We start from the raw sequence: 18,513 nt of genomic DNA, 5'->3' as shown, positions 1-18,513 counted from the left end.
AGGGCTTGAGGAAAACCACAGACTTTCCCCAGAAACTCCAGAAGGCTGTATCTTAGAAAAGTGTGGATTACAAAAACCAAGGGATTTGCCCTAGGAACTAAGATTACATCAAATAGACTTAACAATGTTTAAAGCTAAATCTCACGAATTCAAGAGGAACAGATAGTGATTTAACTATACACTGAAACAAAAATCAATCCTTTTCAGAATATACAATTTCAGAGATATAATCACAAGTCTTAACAACATATCAACCACAAAGTCCAATATATAATCAAATGTAACCAGAAATGTGAAGAACCAGGAAAATGCAATGTATTCTGAGATGGTAAGATGTTGACATTTTAGCAAACAAGGACTTTAAAGAAGCCATTATAAATGTGATCATGAACTTTTAAGATAGTCAAAACTGATAAAAAAGATAGGAAATCTCAGCAGAAACACAAAATTTATTTCAAAAATTTGAAATTCCGGAAAGAAAAAATAAGCAATCTAGAATGAAAAAGCTACTGAATGGACTTAAAAAAAAATTGAAGATGGCAGAATATCAGTAAACTTGAAGGCAGATCAAGACAAATTGTTAAATCTGAAGGTCAGGGAGTAAAAAATATCTTAATAAAAGAAGCAAGGCCTCTGTGACTTAGGAGACATTACGTGATCTAACTTGAATATTCTCTGAGCCTCAAATCAAGAAGAGAAAGGAAAGAAGGTAAAAAAAATGTGAAGAAATAATTCCCTATATTTACTAAATGTAACCTATCCCACAAATTTAGTGAATTCCCAGCACAATAAATGCAAAGAAAATCATATCTAGAACATCACAGTTCAATTTCTAAACACCAAAAAGTGAAGAGAAAATTGTAAAACGGCCACCAACACATACAAAAATACATTACATATAAAGAATCAGGATACAGATGATGGCTAATTTCTCACCAGAAAAAATAGAGGGCAAAAGTGATAGAATCACAACTTTAAAATGATGAACATTAAAAAACCCTGTGAATTCAGAGTTTGATGTCCAGTAAGAATATCATTTCAAAATGAGGGTTAAAAAAAGACATTTCAAGGTAGACAAAAGTTGAGAATATATGCTACCTATGTAGCACTGCACTTCAAGACACTCTAAAGAAAGTTTTTCAGGTTGAAGGTACATTATACCAAATGGGAGCTCAAATATATGTAAGGAATAAAGAGCCCCAGACATGATAAATAAGTGATTATATCCCAGTAACTGTCTTTTTTTTTCTTTTTGTACCTTTAAAAGACCATAACTATTTAAATAAAAAACTATGATATTTGGTATGAGGTTAATAAAATATAAATATGTGACCACAATAGCAAAAATGATAGGGTGAGTGTAAATAAAATTATATTGCTGAAAGTTTATTACTTTTTATATAAAGTGGTACAATATTAACTTTAGATAGAATGTGGTAAGTTAAGAATGCATATTATGACCTTTAGACTAACCACGAACCAAAATACAAAGGGAGACAACTAAAAGGGCAGTAAGAGCAACAAAATCAAGTACTGAAATATATTTAATTAACCCCAAGAAAAACAAGAAAAGAAGTAACAGAGAAAAAAATAGTATACATATAAACCAAATAGTAAGTTATAAACTTAAACCCAACTAGTCAATAATTTATGAGGAAAACTTAATAATTATACATGTCTATGGGCCTAATAACAGAGCCTCAAGAAACTGAAGCAGATTTTGACAGGACTGAAGAAAGACACAGGTTTTCAACACCTTTCTGAGAATTGAAAGAACAAAGAAAAATATATACGTATGTATAGACCTATCTTGATTAGATTCCAAAATGAAATGATTAGTTTCTAAGTAGTGCATTTTTTTCCCCAATAACATCACATTTTTAAAAAGAAAACAATAGTACTAATTGTGTGTGTATGTTACATTGTGATTTCATCATGTATCATATACAGTTTTTGGGGTATAAGTTGAGCAAAGAAAAGGCCTTCCTCTAAACCCTCTTCTACCACAGGATATACTTTAACATTTGGTCTATTTTGTCATTTACTTTTTTTTCCACAAAGTTCATAAAATAGTATTGAGTGAGACTTTTGTACTCAACTCCACCACCTAATGCTTAACCAACCTAAACACATCGCACTTATTTTATATGAAATTAGCTTCAAGGTGTTACTGTTGAAACTTTAGGTACGAGACAAATAATTGAACCTTTAGGTATGAGACAAATTAATTAATTAATTCTTACCTTAAAGACAAGTTCTCCTACCAAGCCATTCCATGTCCCATCTTCTTGTGGGCTTCCATATTTGTGATCCGGTGCTACATAAATTTCATAGTTAAAACCCAGGTAGTTAGATAAGGCATCCAAAACATCAATGGAGAAGCCCTGGTATTTCTTCGGCTTACCCAAGACATTTTCAGAGACCATCACAAAAGGTTCTTCCTACATGGAAATAAGAGAAATTTCTGATGTCAATCTATAGTGCTCCCTAAAAGCAAAGATTAATTCCTTCAACAGTTTTGATTAAATCTAAAAATTGCTTTATACTTTGAAACAACGCAACTCAGGAGTATAACTTACGCATCATTAATGCATCATATTATTTAACAATGCTTAATAATTCAATTTCTTATCATCTCCCTTTTAATTATCACCTTATCAAAAATTAGATAAAAGTAATTTAAAAACTTAGGGTCCATGAGTTTATTTTCCTTGCCATCTGAGGACCCATCTGAGATTCCTCAATAACAAAACATTTAACAAACTATAAATTTATCATATCTAGTCTCAGGAATTTATTGTTTGTAAACCACGTAAATTACATCCAACAAAATTTTAACAGATATAATCTACATAAAACTACCTGAAAAGATAAAATTCTAAGAACACATAATTTAGCTGAAATTAATAATCTCACATTTACTGGGAGTTATTCACTAAGTAATTTCTGACTTCGATATAAACACACATTTCATTGCAAAAATAGCTTTTTTATGACTGATATGAGAAATTCACTTACCTTTTCAATAAACCGTCTAATTTAGTAAATTTAGCAAATTGGTTTCTGCTTCCACCTCTTTTATCTTTTCCCATTTTTGTCTTCTTAAAGCTAACAAATAGGCCCTTTTCACTTTTGAGAACACCTGGTGTTGATTTGAAACATGCTGGCAGACTACAGAAAATTAGATAATCTATTCCTTAATTTCCTACACTTGTTCAGAAATCTTTCAGCAACAGTAATATTTACAGATAACCATTCATAGTGTATGTAGTCCATCCAGCCCTCTGGGCAGGGTAAAATCTCTCCTTGTATATAAGCCAGAATACCCAAAGAGTTTTTTTTTGGAATCATTTTTCCTCAGAGACTCACAAAACAGCCTTCATAATGCTTTCATTTTGACTTTTATTCAAAGACACTATAAGTAGCTTATAAAATCACTGCACTTGTTATAGGAATATTGTCAACCATAATATACAGTTTTCTCCCTAAAAATTACCATGAGATAAATTTTGTAATTATTCAGGGTCAAAGAACTTTGTCTCAGTGGTGCCTTTTTCAAAATGATAAAAAACAATGTAATCAATTATTGAGGTACTTCTTTTCATTTTGGATATTCAGAAAGTCAGTACTAAGTTTCATGTTCCTCTATAACTATGTTGATATTGTGGTATTTGTAACATTTCTTTAATCTTAGTTATCTAAAGTACTTACAATTTCTAATTTTGAAAACATATTTTAGTTTCACTGTTTGTATGTTATCTTAGAGCAAAATGAAGCAGTAAATGGACAGTTAGTAGAGTAGGTTACTGCTAGTTGTCCTCTACAGGAGTTCTCTTCTTCTCTAATTGTTTGTATTTTACCACTATGGAGAATAAAGAAAATCTGTAGTCCTACTTCAGGCACTGTGGCTTGCTTCATGGACATGTGACTAATTCTGGCCAATGTGATGCAAGCAGGGTGGTTTGTGCAAAATTTCTTCTTGTTCTTTCTGCTACCTGAAAACTAGAAAGAACACACAATGGCTGGTGTTCTGGTAACTGGGACTCCACACAGCAGATAAATGAGAGTAGTTTATGTCCCTGACACCTAAAATGTCCCACAACACTTGGGCCAACTCGCCACAGCCCGAGATTGTAAGAAAAAAATGTTCTAGCACTTTGGGAGGCCGAGACAGATATACCACGAAGTTAGGAGATCGAAACAATCCTGGCTAACATGGTGAAACCCCATCTCCGCTATATAAAAAAAAAAAAAAAAAAAAAAAAAAAGGCCATGGATTCCCCGCTACCTGAGAGCAAGAGGCAAGAGAATGGCGTGAACCCAGGAGGCGGAGCTTGCAGTGAGCCGAGATCAAGCCACTGCACTCCAGCATGGGTGACAGAGTGAGACCATCAGAGAGGGAGGGGGAGGGGAAGAAAGAAAAGGCAAGGAAAGAAAGAAAAGGCAGGGAAACAAAGAAAGCAAAGGCAGGGAAACAAAGAAAAGGCAGGGAGGGAGGGATGGGGAGAGGAAGGTGGGGAGGGAGGGAGGGATGCGGAAAGGAAGGTGGGGAGGGAAGGAGGGAAGCGAGGGAGGGAAACGAGGAACGGAAAGAAAGGGAAAGAACAGAAGAGTATTTACAACTTTTTCATTCCCCATTGTACTAATACTTGATGTTAATGAATATTGAACATTAGATCGGTCGATTAGAGGTTTTCAGAATGAATCAAATTTCTACTAATATGTCCACAATTGGTGGGTTCTTGGTCTCGCTGACTTCAAGAATTAAGCCACAAACCCCTGCACTGAGTGTTACAGTTCTTAGGATAGACCGGAGGTTGTTCCATCAGATGCAGCTGCAGTTCCTTCCTTCTGGTGGGTTCGTGGCCTCACTTACTTCTCTACTGCGCTCCTCATCTCGCCCCCCTTGCCGACCTCCCCAATGAGTGTTACAGCTCTTAAAGTCACTGCACCCAAATTGCCAAAGAACAACGCTACCATATCGGGTCCAAGGAGTTTCCCCTGTCTCGTTCAGGCAGCCTGCTTTTATTCCCTCATCTGGCCCCACCTACATCCTGCTGATTGGTCCATTTTACAGAGAGCTGACTGGTCCATTTTTCAGAGTGCTTATTGGTCCATTTACAAACCCTGAGCTAGACACGGAGCGCTGATTGGTGCGTTTACCATCCCTTAGCTAGACATAAAAGTTCTCCAAGTCCCCACTAAGATTCAGGAGCCCAGCTGGCTTCACCCAGTGGACGCCACACTGGAGCCTCCAGTGGAGCTGCCTGCCAGTCCCGTGTGGTGCACCCACACTCATCAGTACGTGGGTAGTAGTTGGCACCAAGCGCCCCAGAGGATGGGGCGGTGCTCGTTGGCAAGGCTCTGGCGGCACAGGAGCCCTCCGCAGCAGGGGTTTGGGCATGGCGGGTTGCAGGTCCCCAGCCCTGCCCCACGGGGAGGCAGCTGAGGCCCGGTGAGAACTCGAGCACAGCACTGGAGGGCCAGCACTGCTGGGGGACCAGGCGCACCCACCGCAGCTGCTGGCCCAGGTGCTAAGCCCCTCACTGCCCTGGGCCGCTGGAACTTGCGCTGGCCTGTGAGCATGGCACACAGCACAGGTTCCCACCGGCGCCTGTTCCTCCACACCTCCCCACAAGGAGAGAGAGGCGGCTCCGGCGTCGGTCAGCCCAGAGAGGGGCTGCCACCGTGCTGTGGCAGGCTGAAGGGCTTCTCAAGTGCTGCCAGAGTGGATGCTGAGGCCGAGAAGGCACTGAGAGTGAGGGCTGGTAGCACATTGTCACCTCTCAATAATACTGACTTGCTTAAATGACATCATACTACAAGTGAAAAGTGAAGAAGTAATACTTTAATATTATTGGTAAAATACAACATATCTTGATATTTCAAATATTCATATATTTAACGTGCATAATAAAACTTTAGACAATTGGCAGAATTTGCTACATCTCATTTGGTGGTTTGGACAACATATAGAGCTAGCTAATGACTATGCCTTGCACAAATACACTAAAGTTGGTCCTGAGGTGATTAGAATCAGAATGGATTAAAGGAATTCCAAAACAAAGATCAAATTCACAGACCATGTAAATAAGATCATAAAGTTCTATAATTAAAACAGACTTTAATGCTTGTATTGTGATATATGATGGCAACATAAAACAAGTACTGATTTCCTTATGTGCAATTCATTCATTTCTATATTTTGAATATCAATCAGCAAACTAATTGTAAGAGGATTCATGGAAGATATTATTTGACTGGCTCTTCTATCAATAATTGGAAGTCATATGCTTTATCTATTTTTCAGGACCTTCGAAACTGAAAAAATCGACTATGTTTATCAGTAATTTACTCATCAGGAAGTTGAATAACACTCTTTGATGTGATACTTAAAAAATTATGAACTTAATGATTGCATAGGTAAATAATAGATGTGGCAAAAATACTGTCCCAATGTATATGTTGCTAAAAACTATTATTAATTCTTGTACATTTTTAACTCATAACTCTCTAGACCAATTATTTAGTATGCTAAATGGTTATATTTTCTTCATATGTTAAATTTCTTTCTTGAAACGACTTTAATTCTACCTTTTAAGTAAATCTCTAGGCACACAATTCCCTTGCACAAGTCTGTTGTCAAAATCTGTTCCTAGCAATGTTACCTGTAATTGGTTAAAGATACAGAATAGAAATGGCTATACTAAGGGGATTTTCAAAATGAATTATTGATGAACATACCTTTTAAATTTTATACCCTAAATAAACTTTTATTGCATCTTATCATTCTTCATCTGGATCAATGTTTTTAAAGCTTTATTTTTAAGCTGTATTACAGATTTGGACCATTACTCATAAATTCTAGCTCAGACTAGTACTGTATGAGTACAACCAGCCAATATATTGGACAGGTATACATAGCAAAAGAAATTTGGTTGAAGCTGTGGGAACTATAATAGAAAAGATACGTGTTCCTTCTCTGCGGTAATACTTAGCTTGTTTCGATCACTTTTATCTATGTACCTGTCTCTAAAATTTATTCACTCATTGACTTATCCATTTAACATTTACTGAGTAGCTAGCTACTGCATCAAGGTACTACACTCAATATAGTGAGAGATATGGTATTAAGTCATGGATATTACTCTCAAAATAATTATACCCTATTAGTGGGGCATGTACTCAATCACTGTGCTCAGAAAAAATATAAAGAAAGAAAAAACAACACACACCAGAACTGGTACTGACAGGACAACAAAGAAATACGGTAGAGACTAAAAATAAATAAATAAATAAAATAAAAAAAGGAAAATCATGATTTTGGGGGTTACCAGCTATGCACTTTTTTAATAGATGAGAAAACTCAGGAAGAAACTCAACTCAAAGTCACACAATATGTTACAGAAGAAGGAGGCATCATAATCTGCCTTACTTGAAGCTTACCTCCTTGAAGCTCAAATTTTTTCCACCTATTGATTAAAATCCAGGACTGCGTAGTTTAATCTCAAATTCTAACACAATTTATGGTGGTACACTGGTAGAGGCTCCAGATTCCTGACAGAGAAAAACACAACCCTCTCTAGATAAAGGTAACATTACTTTAGGTATAACATGATTCCATCAAATAAGTTTTTGAATATGATCTTCAAAACAAAAATCAAAGAAATGTGGTGAAAAGAAATATTAGATTGGTGTAAAAGTAATTGCAGTGTTTACCATTAAAAGTAATGGCAGAAACCTCAGTTACTTTTGCACCAGCATAATTCTTCAAAAATAGAACCTGCAGAAAAAACGAGGAACAGAAATTGATCTCTCAAGAATTTAGATATTAGAATTTTCACATGCATATTAGAAATATTATATTAATTGTGTTTGAAGAAATGAAGGGCAACTTTTTTTTTTATTTGTCAGGAAACTAGAAAGTACAAAAAGTGTTGTTATACAGTTGAAAAAGAACTAAACAAATTTGAGAATTAGAAAAGACAATTACCAAAGTTTCTGAGTCATTAACATATTAGAAACAGATGAAGAAAGAATTCTTCATGACTGAGTCATTAACATATTAGAAACAGATGAAGAAAGAATTCACGAATTGCAGTAGGTCAGAATTAATACCCAGGGTGAAGGAAGAATAAACAAGAGGATAGAAAATCCCAAAGCGAGAATAAATAGAGGAGGAACAGAAAGTGAGGTGGTCTGATAATCCCAAGTACTGTCAGGCATATAAAGAAATAGAAGTGCTCCTATTTTTAGAAGTCGAACTAGAAACAGGAGTGAACAGCATTCACTGCTGCTGGATATATAAATTTACAACCATTTTGAAAAAGATTTTGACTTGCCTGGTAGCGTATGGAGCTACTTATATACAAGTTAATATTACCTGGTTGTAAGTATTACATCGATGTTTATCTAGTATGAAGATACACATGACTATGTCCTAGAAATTCCATTCCTTGGGTATGAATACAAAAGAATACTGGGCACCAAACTATATGTCCAAGAATGTTCATAGCAGCCTTGTCTGTAATAGCTCAAATCTGGAAACAATCTAAAAATGCAAATGCCCATCAACATGGAAAAGATAAATATATTGTGGTACATTGATGCTGTGGAATACTAAACAGCTTACAATTGAAGTTAACAGAAGCTGTACCCTAATATGAATGAATGTTTAAGAGAATAAGTTGGTAGAAAAAAGCAATAGCGAAGGAAAGCTGAGTTTGATTCCATTTACATAACATTCAAAAATGGGTAAATTGACTATATTATTTAAGAATTCACATGTAGCTGGAGACAATCTAAAGAAAATAGAGGAAGTGATTACCTCTGGGTGGTTAGCCTCTGGGATGCTGCCAAGGGGCTGATCAGAAAGATGCACTGAAGAGGTGGTTTCTGTGGTAATGACAATGGTCTGCTTTTCACTCTGGGTAGTGATTTCTGGGTGTTACTTTACTATTTATTAATTAATGTTTCATGCTTTTTTCTGTGTACATGTTATATTGCAATATCAAATAAGGATAAAAATATGTTAACTGCGAACAGATAATGGAGGGCAACAAAGCCATATTAAAGTGTCGGCTATTTATTTGACAGGGAATTGAAGCTTTTGTGGAAGGGAAATAGGATAATAAGAAAGTAATTTTAAGAGTAGAGTGTAGAATGGATTATTGCAGGAGAGAGAATTAGGGTTTCCTTTGCAATGGCCCAGATGACAGGAGATTATGGCTTGTGCCTATTTAACATATATTTTCAAAGTGCAAGTAGATGGCTTTGAGTCTTCCTTTATAGAGACAGAAGGGAACATAATAAATGATAAAATCCTGCCATTAAAATTCATTTTCCAGTAATTAGTTTCAAAGAGTATTAATAGGACTTGAGTCTAAATTGGTGAAAACCTGTCTGCCTATTAAATGAAAACAAATTGCAGATTATGATTTGCTGATCATTTGCATGACAGATTCTCTACGCACAAGCCTCAGCAACTGGAACAAATGAAGCTTTCAGAGAATGTCTGTGGTTTATCAATCTAAGTGCATTAGCATGAGGATCCACAGACCTGCTTGTAGAAAAGGGTGTTTCAGTGGCTGATAATTTTTGTATTAGCAAGGATTTATTCACATCACTTGTTGGGTTATTAGATAATAACTTCATGATTCTGAATCTGTATTCAGTCACTTAAAAAATCTCATGATAATTGCTTAGTTGATTTACAACACTGTTTGCAACTTGCAGATTTTGGAGTTAATTCCTATATTTTAATAACTATGTAATATTATTTGCTAGTGAGGGCGTTGGAAAAAAAGCATCTGACATTTTTGATAGGGACAAGCTACAAGCTCTACTGCTAAGGCTTTACTGAGAGTTGTTTAGAGGTTTTAATATGCACGACTACAGAATGCCAGGAAGGCCAAAACTAAGAATTAGTCACTGGAAATTCTTTATAATTCTGCTCACATATATAGCTCAAAGACATTAAAGAAAGAAGATAATATTTCTTAATGCGTAAAATATTTTTTCCCTAAAACATACTCCTGGCTGAAGCAAACAATAGTTGTCTTTATGCACGGTGTGAGCTTATATTTTGCTCAAGGATGACACATTCCATTTTGATATATGTGGAATTAATGGCCACCATTCTTCTTGGAAAAAACTCATTATATTTTATAGAGCATATGTAAGTATTAGAAATGTTTACAAGTTAGGAAGGCCAATGGTATGGAATTTGTTATAAGGAGATATCAAGGCACCAGAATAGAAAAACAAAATAAGGAACAGCAGGAGAGGAAGAAACAATCTAGGTGTTATAAAGAAAACTAATATCTGAATTTCATGGAGAGAAGGAAAGCATATCATTGGGATATGCAATGAAAACATTTTTAAAAAGAGGGATTGCAGGAAGATTTTATGAAGGAGCAAATGTTTAGAAATAATACATTAAACTAAGTTTTTAATCTTTCCTTAAATGTTTTTACCAGACAACAAAATTCAATTATAAATGATAAAAGTAAATAAAAATACTTAGTCATCCTTACTTCTTAAATCCTTATATCTTCTGTATTATTTTATATATCATTTCTATTTCCGTTCTGTAAGCAGTTATTTAAATACAAATATTTTAAATTGAGCATAAAGTTAAAGCTATTATTATGCAAGATGATTGATTTTTAAAATAAAATATTTGATTTTAGACATTTGCTTTCAACTAATGAAATAGTCACATCTTAGTGACTTAGAGGCTAAGTAGAGAGTGGACAAAACAATTGGTTTTTGTACAAAAGAATTTGAAAGAAGCGTAAGTTGTTGTTAACTGGGAATACAAGGTCACCAAACACATTAGGCAATTACAATAATCCTAAGTACCCTAGTTCTCATTTGTTGGCTTTCCCTGGCATTCATTTGAAAATACATTTTGGAGACTAAGATTTTATGAACCACATGATCACCCTATACGAACTGAAAAATACCAAGCTCTCAGACTGCTTTTTGAGTACGAGTGCTGGATAATGTTTTTTGTTGTTTGTTTGGTCCAAGTTTTCATTATATTAGTAAATTTGACACTTAAGTGAATCTTACATGTGTCTAATCACATGCATGAGTAAATTATATTCTATAAATATCTGTTGAAAGGTTTCTAGGTACAGAGTACTTTGCAAATGTAGTTATCTTAAAGAAAGCTATCAAGAAATACATTCGAGATATAACATATTGCAGCTGTAATGAGTGACTGGCTGTACCAAATGAGAGAAGTCTGCAACTATTTAATGAAAGAATTTGGCAACATTTGACTTCAGAATGGTGACGATATTTACAAACACTGGAGTTGATGAATCATATTTCTGTTAAAAAATAAAAAATAGTAATGATAATAAATGTCAACTGAAGCTTATGATATGACATTATCTGGATATAGAGGCATTTAATAAATGAAAACTAAAGCAAGTTAAACATTGGAATGTAGCAGAAAGCCACACAAATATTAAAAATAAAAACCATATAAAATTTGAAAATGTTTTAGGATTAGTGGCATTTCTATCCAAACTGATATTACTTATAGGGAAATAGCAGAAATTCAGATGTTTATTCAGTCATTCAAAAGAGTGTTAATACCAGGCACACACTAAGAATACAGCAGTGAACAAAACGAACAACAAACAAACATTTCTATTCTTCTAGACCTACATTCTATTGGGAGTGACAGACAACAAACAAATAAATATATATATATATTTATTTATATATGTATATTTTATACACATATATAAATGTATATTTATATATGTACATTTATATATGTATACATTTATATATGTATATTTATATATACATATATAAATATATATATAATGTCAGATGGTGATAGGTGCTGTGAAGATAAACAATGAGAACAAGGCATATGTGAGAAATGATTGTACCTTCAATTAGAAAGCACCTCCATAGAAAGAACATTCAGACGGAAGAAAGAGTAAGTAGAAATACACCAGTTAAGAGTCTCTGACTTGTTTAAGAGACAGAAGAGACACTAGTGTGGCTGGGACCAAGAAAGCTAGAGCTAGATATTTAGGAAATATCTGAGAGGCAATGTGTTTGGATGGGGTAGAGCTTCACTAGAGTCTTTAGGCCACTATGACGATGTCAGCTGTTACTTTGACTGAGATAGGAAGCCAGATGGGCTCTGAGCAGAGGAGAGACATGATCAGATATATTTTCACAGTTTACTAGATAGTTGACAGTTACTATTGACAATAGACTGGAAGAGGCAAGGAAAGAAGCTGGGAGATCAGTTAGGAGTCTTTTACAATAAATCAGAAGTGACTTGGCAGTAAAATGGATTTAATAAGATGTAATTGGATTCTAGGTAATTTTTGAAGGTAGAGCTGATGAAATGTGTTGACACATTGGATGTGGGGTTATAAGAACTTAGGAAAAATGACACAAAACCATCTCATACTTCCTAGAGATGCTCAGTGGAGGCATCAGTCTTTGGAAGAGTGTTAACTTCTGGGACTGTCCTTGACTGTTTTTCATTTGGAGTATGTGTCATAATAATTCTATCAGATGAACTAAAGCTTTCAATCAATAGACTAAAGTCCTCAAGGTGAATGTTCAATATGGAACCAAAGACAGTATTCTGTAAAAACCTGCAGCACTGAATACAAAATTAATACACATTCAAATTTAATGGAGGAAAACATTAAACTGTATACTTTCTTTTTTATCCCTGCATAATTGTGACTTAGAATTATTTAGAAGAGAAATATTATTTATGAGAAGAAAAAACAATAATTAAAGTCACAATCTTTAAAGTTTAAATTTTAAAAGGACAAAGTTTAACAGCAACCATTGAGGGTGAATTATTTATTGTTTTGCTCTCTTAACATACCTTTGGGGAATACAAATTAAAATAACAGGAACTATTTAATTTATTGCTTATCTGACTGGCAAGGATAAAAATAAATGTCAATGTTTATCAGCAAGCATGTGAGAAAGTGGACTTTCTTATGCACTATTTATGTGAATTAAAATTAGTGAAAGTTTTCTAGAAAACAAATTCACAATAAAAAAGTGAAAGCCTCAACCCCCCATCAAAAAGTGGGCAAAGGATATGAACAGATGCTGCTAAAAAGAAAACATATATGTGACCAATAAACATACGAAAAGAAGCTCCACATCACTGATCATTAGAGAAATGTGAATCAAAACCACAGTCAGATATTATCTCACAGCAGTCAGAATGGTGATTATTAAAAAGCTGGGAAACAACAGATGCTGGCAAGGCTGTGGAGAAATAAGAACACTTTTACACTGTTGATGGGAGTGTAAATTAGTTCAACTATTGTGGAAGACAGCGTGGCAATTCCTCAAGAATCTAGAACCAGAAATACCATCTGACCCAGCAATCCCATTACTGGGTATTTACCCAAAGGATTATAAATCATTCTACTATAAAGAAACATATACATGGATGCTTACTGCAGCACTATTTACAATAGCAAAGACTTGTAACCAACCCAAATGCCCATCAATGATAGACTGGATAAAGAAAATGTGACAAATATACACCGTGGAATACTGTGCAGCCATAACAAAGAATGAGAACATGTCCTTTGCAGGGGCATGGATGAAGCTGGAAACCATCATTCTCAGCAAACTAACACAGGAACAGACAACCAAACGCTGCCTGTTCTCACTCATAAGTGAGAGTTGAGCAATGAAAACACATGGACACAGGGAGGAGAACATCACACACTGGGGCCTGTTGCGGGGTGGGCAAGGGGAGGGAGAGCATTAAGACAAATAACTAATGCATGTGGCACTTAAAGCCTAGATGACGGGTTGATAGGTGCAGCAAACCACCATGGCACATGTATACCTATGTAACAAACCTTCACATTCTACACATGTATCCTGGAACTTAAAGTAAAATCAAAAATAAAAAGAAAAGAAAAGTGACTAAATTTTCATATTATCTCATGTAATAATTGTACATCTAAGTAATTAATCATAAATGAGCGTAAAAATATGCACAAGTATATATTTTTTAAATGTTCATTGCAAGTTATCTAGGAAGAAGTTGAAAACAACCTAAATGCCCTACAATCATGGATGGATTTTGTTTCGCTTTAAGATATGTGGTCTTGTTATGTTGCCCAGGTTGTAGCGCAGTGGCACAATCATGGCTCATTGCATCCTCAACCTCCTGGGCTCAAGCAATCCTGCTTCAAACACTTGAGTAGCTGGGAATAGAGGCACACACCACTATGCCTGGCTTTTTTTGAGATGGGTCTTACTATGTTGCCCAGGCTTGTCTCAAAGTCTTGGCCTCAAGTGATCCCAAAATGCTGAAGTTATAGGCATGAGCCACAGAACCCAGCCTGGGAGTTTTTTTTTTTTTTTTGTCTATCTGTATGACAGAGCACAGCACGTTGCTCTGTCAACTTCAGTGTCTCAATGCCCTGTTACATAGTTATCTACACAGAGTTGGACCATAGGTCATTTTTTTAAAAACCAAGAATAGCATTTTGAAGTTCGGGGTTTGTTTTTTTTTTCTTTTTTTTTTTTTTTTTAATAGATTCAAAAATATCTCTGTAAAGACATTAATTTGCATTTCAACATAGTTCAGGGAATGAGAAATAAAACTGTCAAGTTGCAGTTAGAAGGCTGAGAATTATATACAACCCTAGATAAATTAACAGACATTTGAGGCAGCTGTAGAAATTATTCACTAAGTGGCTGAAAAAACTATTGATCACATCTGTTAAAAATATATATTCACAGCCAGTCGCGGTGGCTCATGCCTGTAATCCCAGCACTTTGGGAGGCCGAGGCGGGCAGATTACGAGGTCAGGGGTTCAAGACCAGCCTGGACAACATAGTGAAACCCGTCTCTACTAAAAATACAAAAATAGTCAGGCATAGTGGTATGTACCTGTAGTCCCAGCTACTCTGGAGGCTGAGGCGGGAGAATCGCTTGAACCCGGGAGGTGGGGTTTGCAGTGAGCCAAGACCATGGCATTGTACTCCAGCCTGGGTGATAGAGTAACAGAGTGAATTCGTCTCAAAAAAAAAGGAGGGAGCAAGATGGCCGAATAGGAACAGCTCAGTCTCTCCAACTCCCAGCTACGGCGACACAGAAGACCGGTGATTTCTGCATTTTCCAACTGAGGTGCTGGGTTCATCTCACTGGGAGTGCGGACAATGTCGGTGCTGGTCAGCTGCGGCTACGACCAGCGGGAGCTGAAGCAGGGGAGAGCATCACCTCGCAGGAAGCGCAGGGAAAAGAATCCCTTTTTCGCCAGGGGAACTGAGACACACAACACCTGGAGAAAATCGGGTAACTGCCGCACCCCAATACTGGGCTTTAAGCGAAACAGGCACACCGGAGATTATATCCCACACCTGGCGGAGGGTCCACGCCCACAGAGCCTCCCCTCATTGCTAGCAGCAGTCTGTGATCTACGGCAAGGCAGCAGCGAGGCTGGGGCTGCTGCCATTGCTGAGGAGGCTTAAGTGGGTAAACAAAGCCACTGGGAGCTCGAACTGGGTGGAGCTCACAGCAGCTCAAGGAAACCTGCCTGTCTCTTGTAGACTCCCACCTCTGGGGACAGGGCACAGTAAGCAACAACAAAGCCAAAGCAGCAGAAACCTCTGCAGGCATAGCTTGACTCTGTCTGACAGCTTTGAGAAGAGAGCAGTGGATCTCCCAGCACGGAGGTTGAGATCTGAGAAGACAGACTGCCTGCCTGCTCAAGTGGGTCCCTGATCCTGGGAAGTAGCCTAACTGGGGAGACATCCCCCACTAGGGCAGTCTGACACCCCACACCTCACAGGGTGGAGTACACACCTGAGAGAAGACTCCCAAAGCAGAATCAGACAGAGTACACTCGCTGTTCAGCAATATTCTATCTTCACAGCCTCTGCTGCTGACACCCAGGCAAACAGGGTCTGGAGTGGACCTCAGCAATCTCAACTGAGACCGGCTGGGGTCTGAAGCTGTTAAGAGAAAAGCTATCAAACAGGAAGGACACTGCCTGAAACCCCATCAGTACATCACCATCATCATCAAAGACCAGAAGCCAGAAAAACCACAAAAGATGGGGGAAAAAGCAGGGCGAAGCTGGAAGTTCAAAATAAGGCACATCTCCCCGGCAAATGGCGCCCGGCTCATACGCCAACAGGATCAAAGCTTGTGAGGAGAATGACTTTGTGAGATGAGAGAAAGAAGGCTTCAGTCCATCAAACTTCTCAGAACTAAAGAGGTACGTACCCAGTGCAAAGAAACTAAAATTCTTGAAAAAAAAAAGTGGAAGAATTGATGGCTAAGAGTAATTATAGAAGAGAGGTCATAAACAAAATGAAAGAGATGAAAAACCATGACACAAATACGTGACAAATGGCCACAAGCTTCAGTAACGGCACGATCAACTGGAAGAAAGAGAGTATCAGCGATTGAGGATCAAATGAGCGAAATGAAACAGAAGAAGAAACCAAAAAAGAAAAAAGAAAGAAAAATGAACAAAGCCCTGCAAGAGAGTATGGGATTATGTAAAGACCAAATCTACGTCTGATTAGGGGGTGCCTGAAAGTGAGGGGAAAAATGGAACCAAAGTTGAAGCGCTCTTCAGGATATCATCAGGAGAACACCAATACCGAAAGTAGGGCGAGCCAACGGTCAAATCCAGAAATACGAGAGAACGCCAAAAGATACTCCTCGAGAAAACAACTCAAGACATAATTGCCAGATTCACAAAGTTGAAATGAAGAAATCTTCAGGAGTAGCCAGAGAAGAAAGTCGGGTTACCCACAAAGGGAAGCCCATCAGACTAACAGGAGATCTCTTGGCAGAAACTCACACAAGCCAGAAGAGAGTGGGGAGGCCAATATTCAGCATTCTTAAAGAAAAATTTTAAGCCAGAATTTCATATCCAGCCAAACTAAGCTTCATAAGTGAAGGAGAATGGAAATCCTTTACAGATAAGCAAATGCTTAGAGATTTTGTCACCACTAGGCCCTGCCTTACAAGAGACCCTGAAGGAAAGCACTCAACATGGAAAATTAGCCGGTACCAGCCATTGCAAAACATGCCAAAATGTAAAAGACCATTTTAGGCTAGGAAGAAACTGCATCAACTAACGAGCAAAATAACCAGTTAATATCATAATGGCAGGATCAAGTTCACACATAACAATATTAACCTTAAATGTAAATGGACCTAAATGCTCCAATTAAAAGACACAGACTGGCAAACTGGATAAAGAGTCAAGACCCATCAGTCTGCTGTACTCAGAGACCATCACACGCAGAGACATACATAGGCTCAAAATAAAGGGATAGGAAGATTTACCAAGCAAATGTTGGAGAACAAAAGCAGAGGTGCAATGCCATCAGATAAAACAGACTTTTAAACCATCAAAGATCAAAAGAGACAAGGCCATTACATAATGGTAAAAGGATCAATTCAACAGGAAGGCTAACTATCCTAAATATATATACTTATTACAGGAGCACTTGAATTCATAAACAGTCCTTAGAGACTTACAAGAGACTTAGACTCCCCATACAATATGTGGGAGACTTCCAGCCTCCACTGTCAGCATTAGACAGATCAACGAGACAGAAAGTTAACAAGGATATCAGGAATTGAACTCATCTCTGCAGCAAGCAGGAGCCTAATAGACATCTATAGAACTCTCCACCCAAATCAGAATATGCATTCAGCCTCAGCACCACATCGCACTTATTCAAAAAATTAGGCCACACACTAATTGGAGTAAAGCACTCCTCAGCAAATGTACAAGAACAGAGACATGGCTCAAGCATACTCAGACCACAGTGCTGAAATCAAACTAGAACTCAGGACTAAAGCTCAGTAAAACGGCTCAATTACATGGAAACTGAACAACTTGCTCCTGAATGACTACTGGGTACATAACAGAAATGAAGGCAGAAATAAAGATGTTCTTTGAAACCAATGAGAGAACAAAGATACAGCATACCAGAAACTCTGGGACACATTTAAAGCAAGTGTAGAGAAATTTATAGCACTAAATGCCCACAAAGAAAGCAAGGAAAAGATCAAAATTGACACTCTAACATCACAATTAAAATTTAGAGAAGCAAGAGCAAACACATTCCAAAGCTGGCAGGAGGCAAGAAATAATAAGATCAGAGGCTTAGAACTGAAAGGAGATAGAGAGACACAAAAACCCTCAAAAAAAAGCAATATGAATGCAGGGAGTTAGTTTTTGAAAAAATCAACAAATTGACAGACCACTATAGGAACTAATAAAAGAAAGAAAAGAGAAAAAGAATCAAATAGATTGCAATAAAAAAATAAAGGGGATATCACCACCAGCCCCACAGAAATACAAACTACCATCAGAGGGAATACTATAAACACCTCTACGCAAATATTTGCAGAAAATCTAGAGAAGAAATGGATAATTTCCTGGACATTACACTCTTCAAGACTAAACCAGGAAGAAGTTGAATCCCTGAATAGACCAATAGCAG

General features: G+C 36.9%; 1 protein-coding gene across 1 annotated transcript in view; it reads right to left on the bottom strand.

The window, feature by feature from the left end:
* The window catches only part of GRID2 (glutamate ionotropic receptor delta type subunit 2), a 1,499,636-nt gene that overhangs the window by 334,986 nt on the left and 1,146,137 nt on the right, over positions 1-18,513 (bottom strand). Inside the window, exon 10 of the mRNA XM_017959328.3 lies at positions 2,244-2,441. Within this exon, the coding sequence (XP_017814817.1) occupies positions 2,244-2,441 (198 nt within the window). The remainder of the gene's footprint in view (positions 1-2,243; positions 2,442-18,513) is intronic.

Source organism: Papio anubis, chromosome 3 (genome assembly GCF_008728515.1).
Source record: "Papio anubis isolate 15944 chromosome 3, Panubis1.0, whole genome shotgun sequence".
NCBI lineage: Eukaryota > Metazoa > Chordata > Mammalia > Primates > Cercopithecidae > Papio > Papio anubis.
This window is presented reverse-complemented; position numbering and strand designations above follow the sequence as displayed.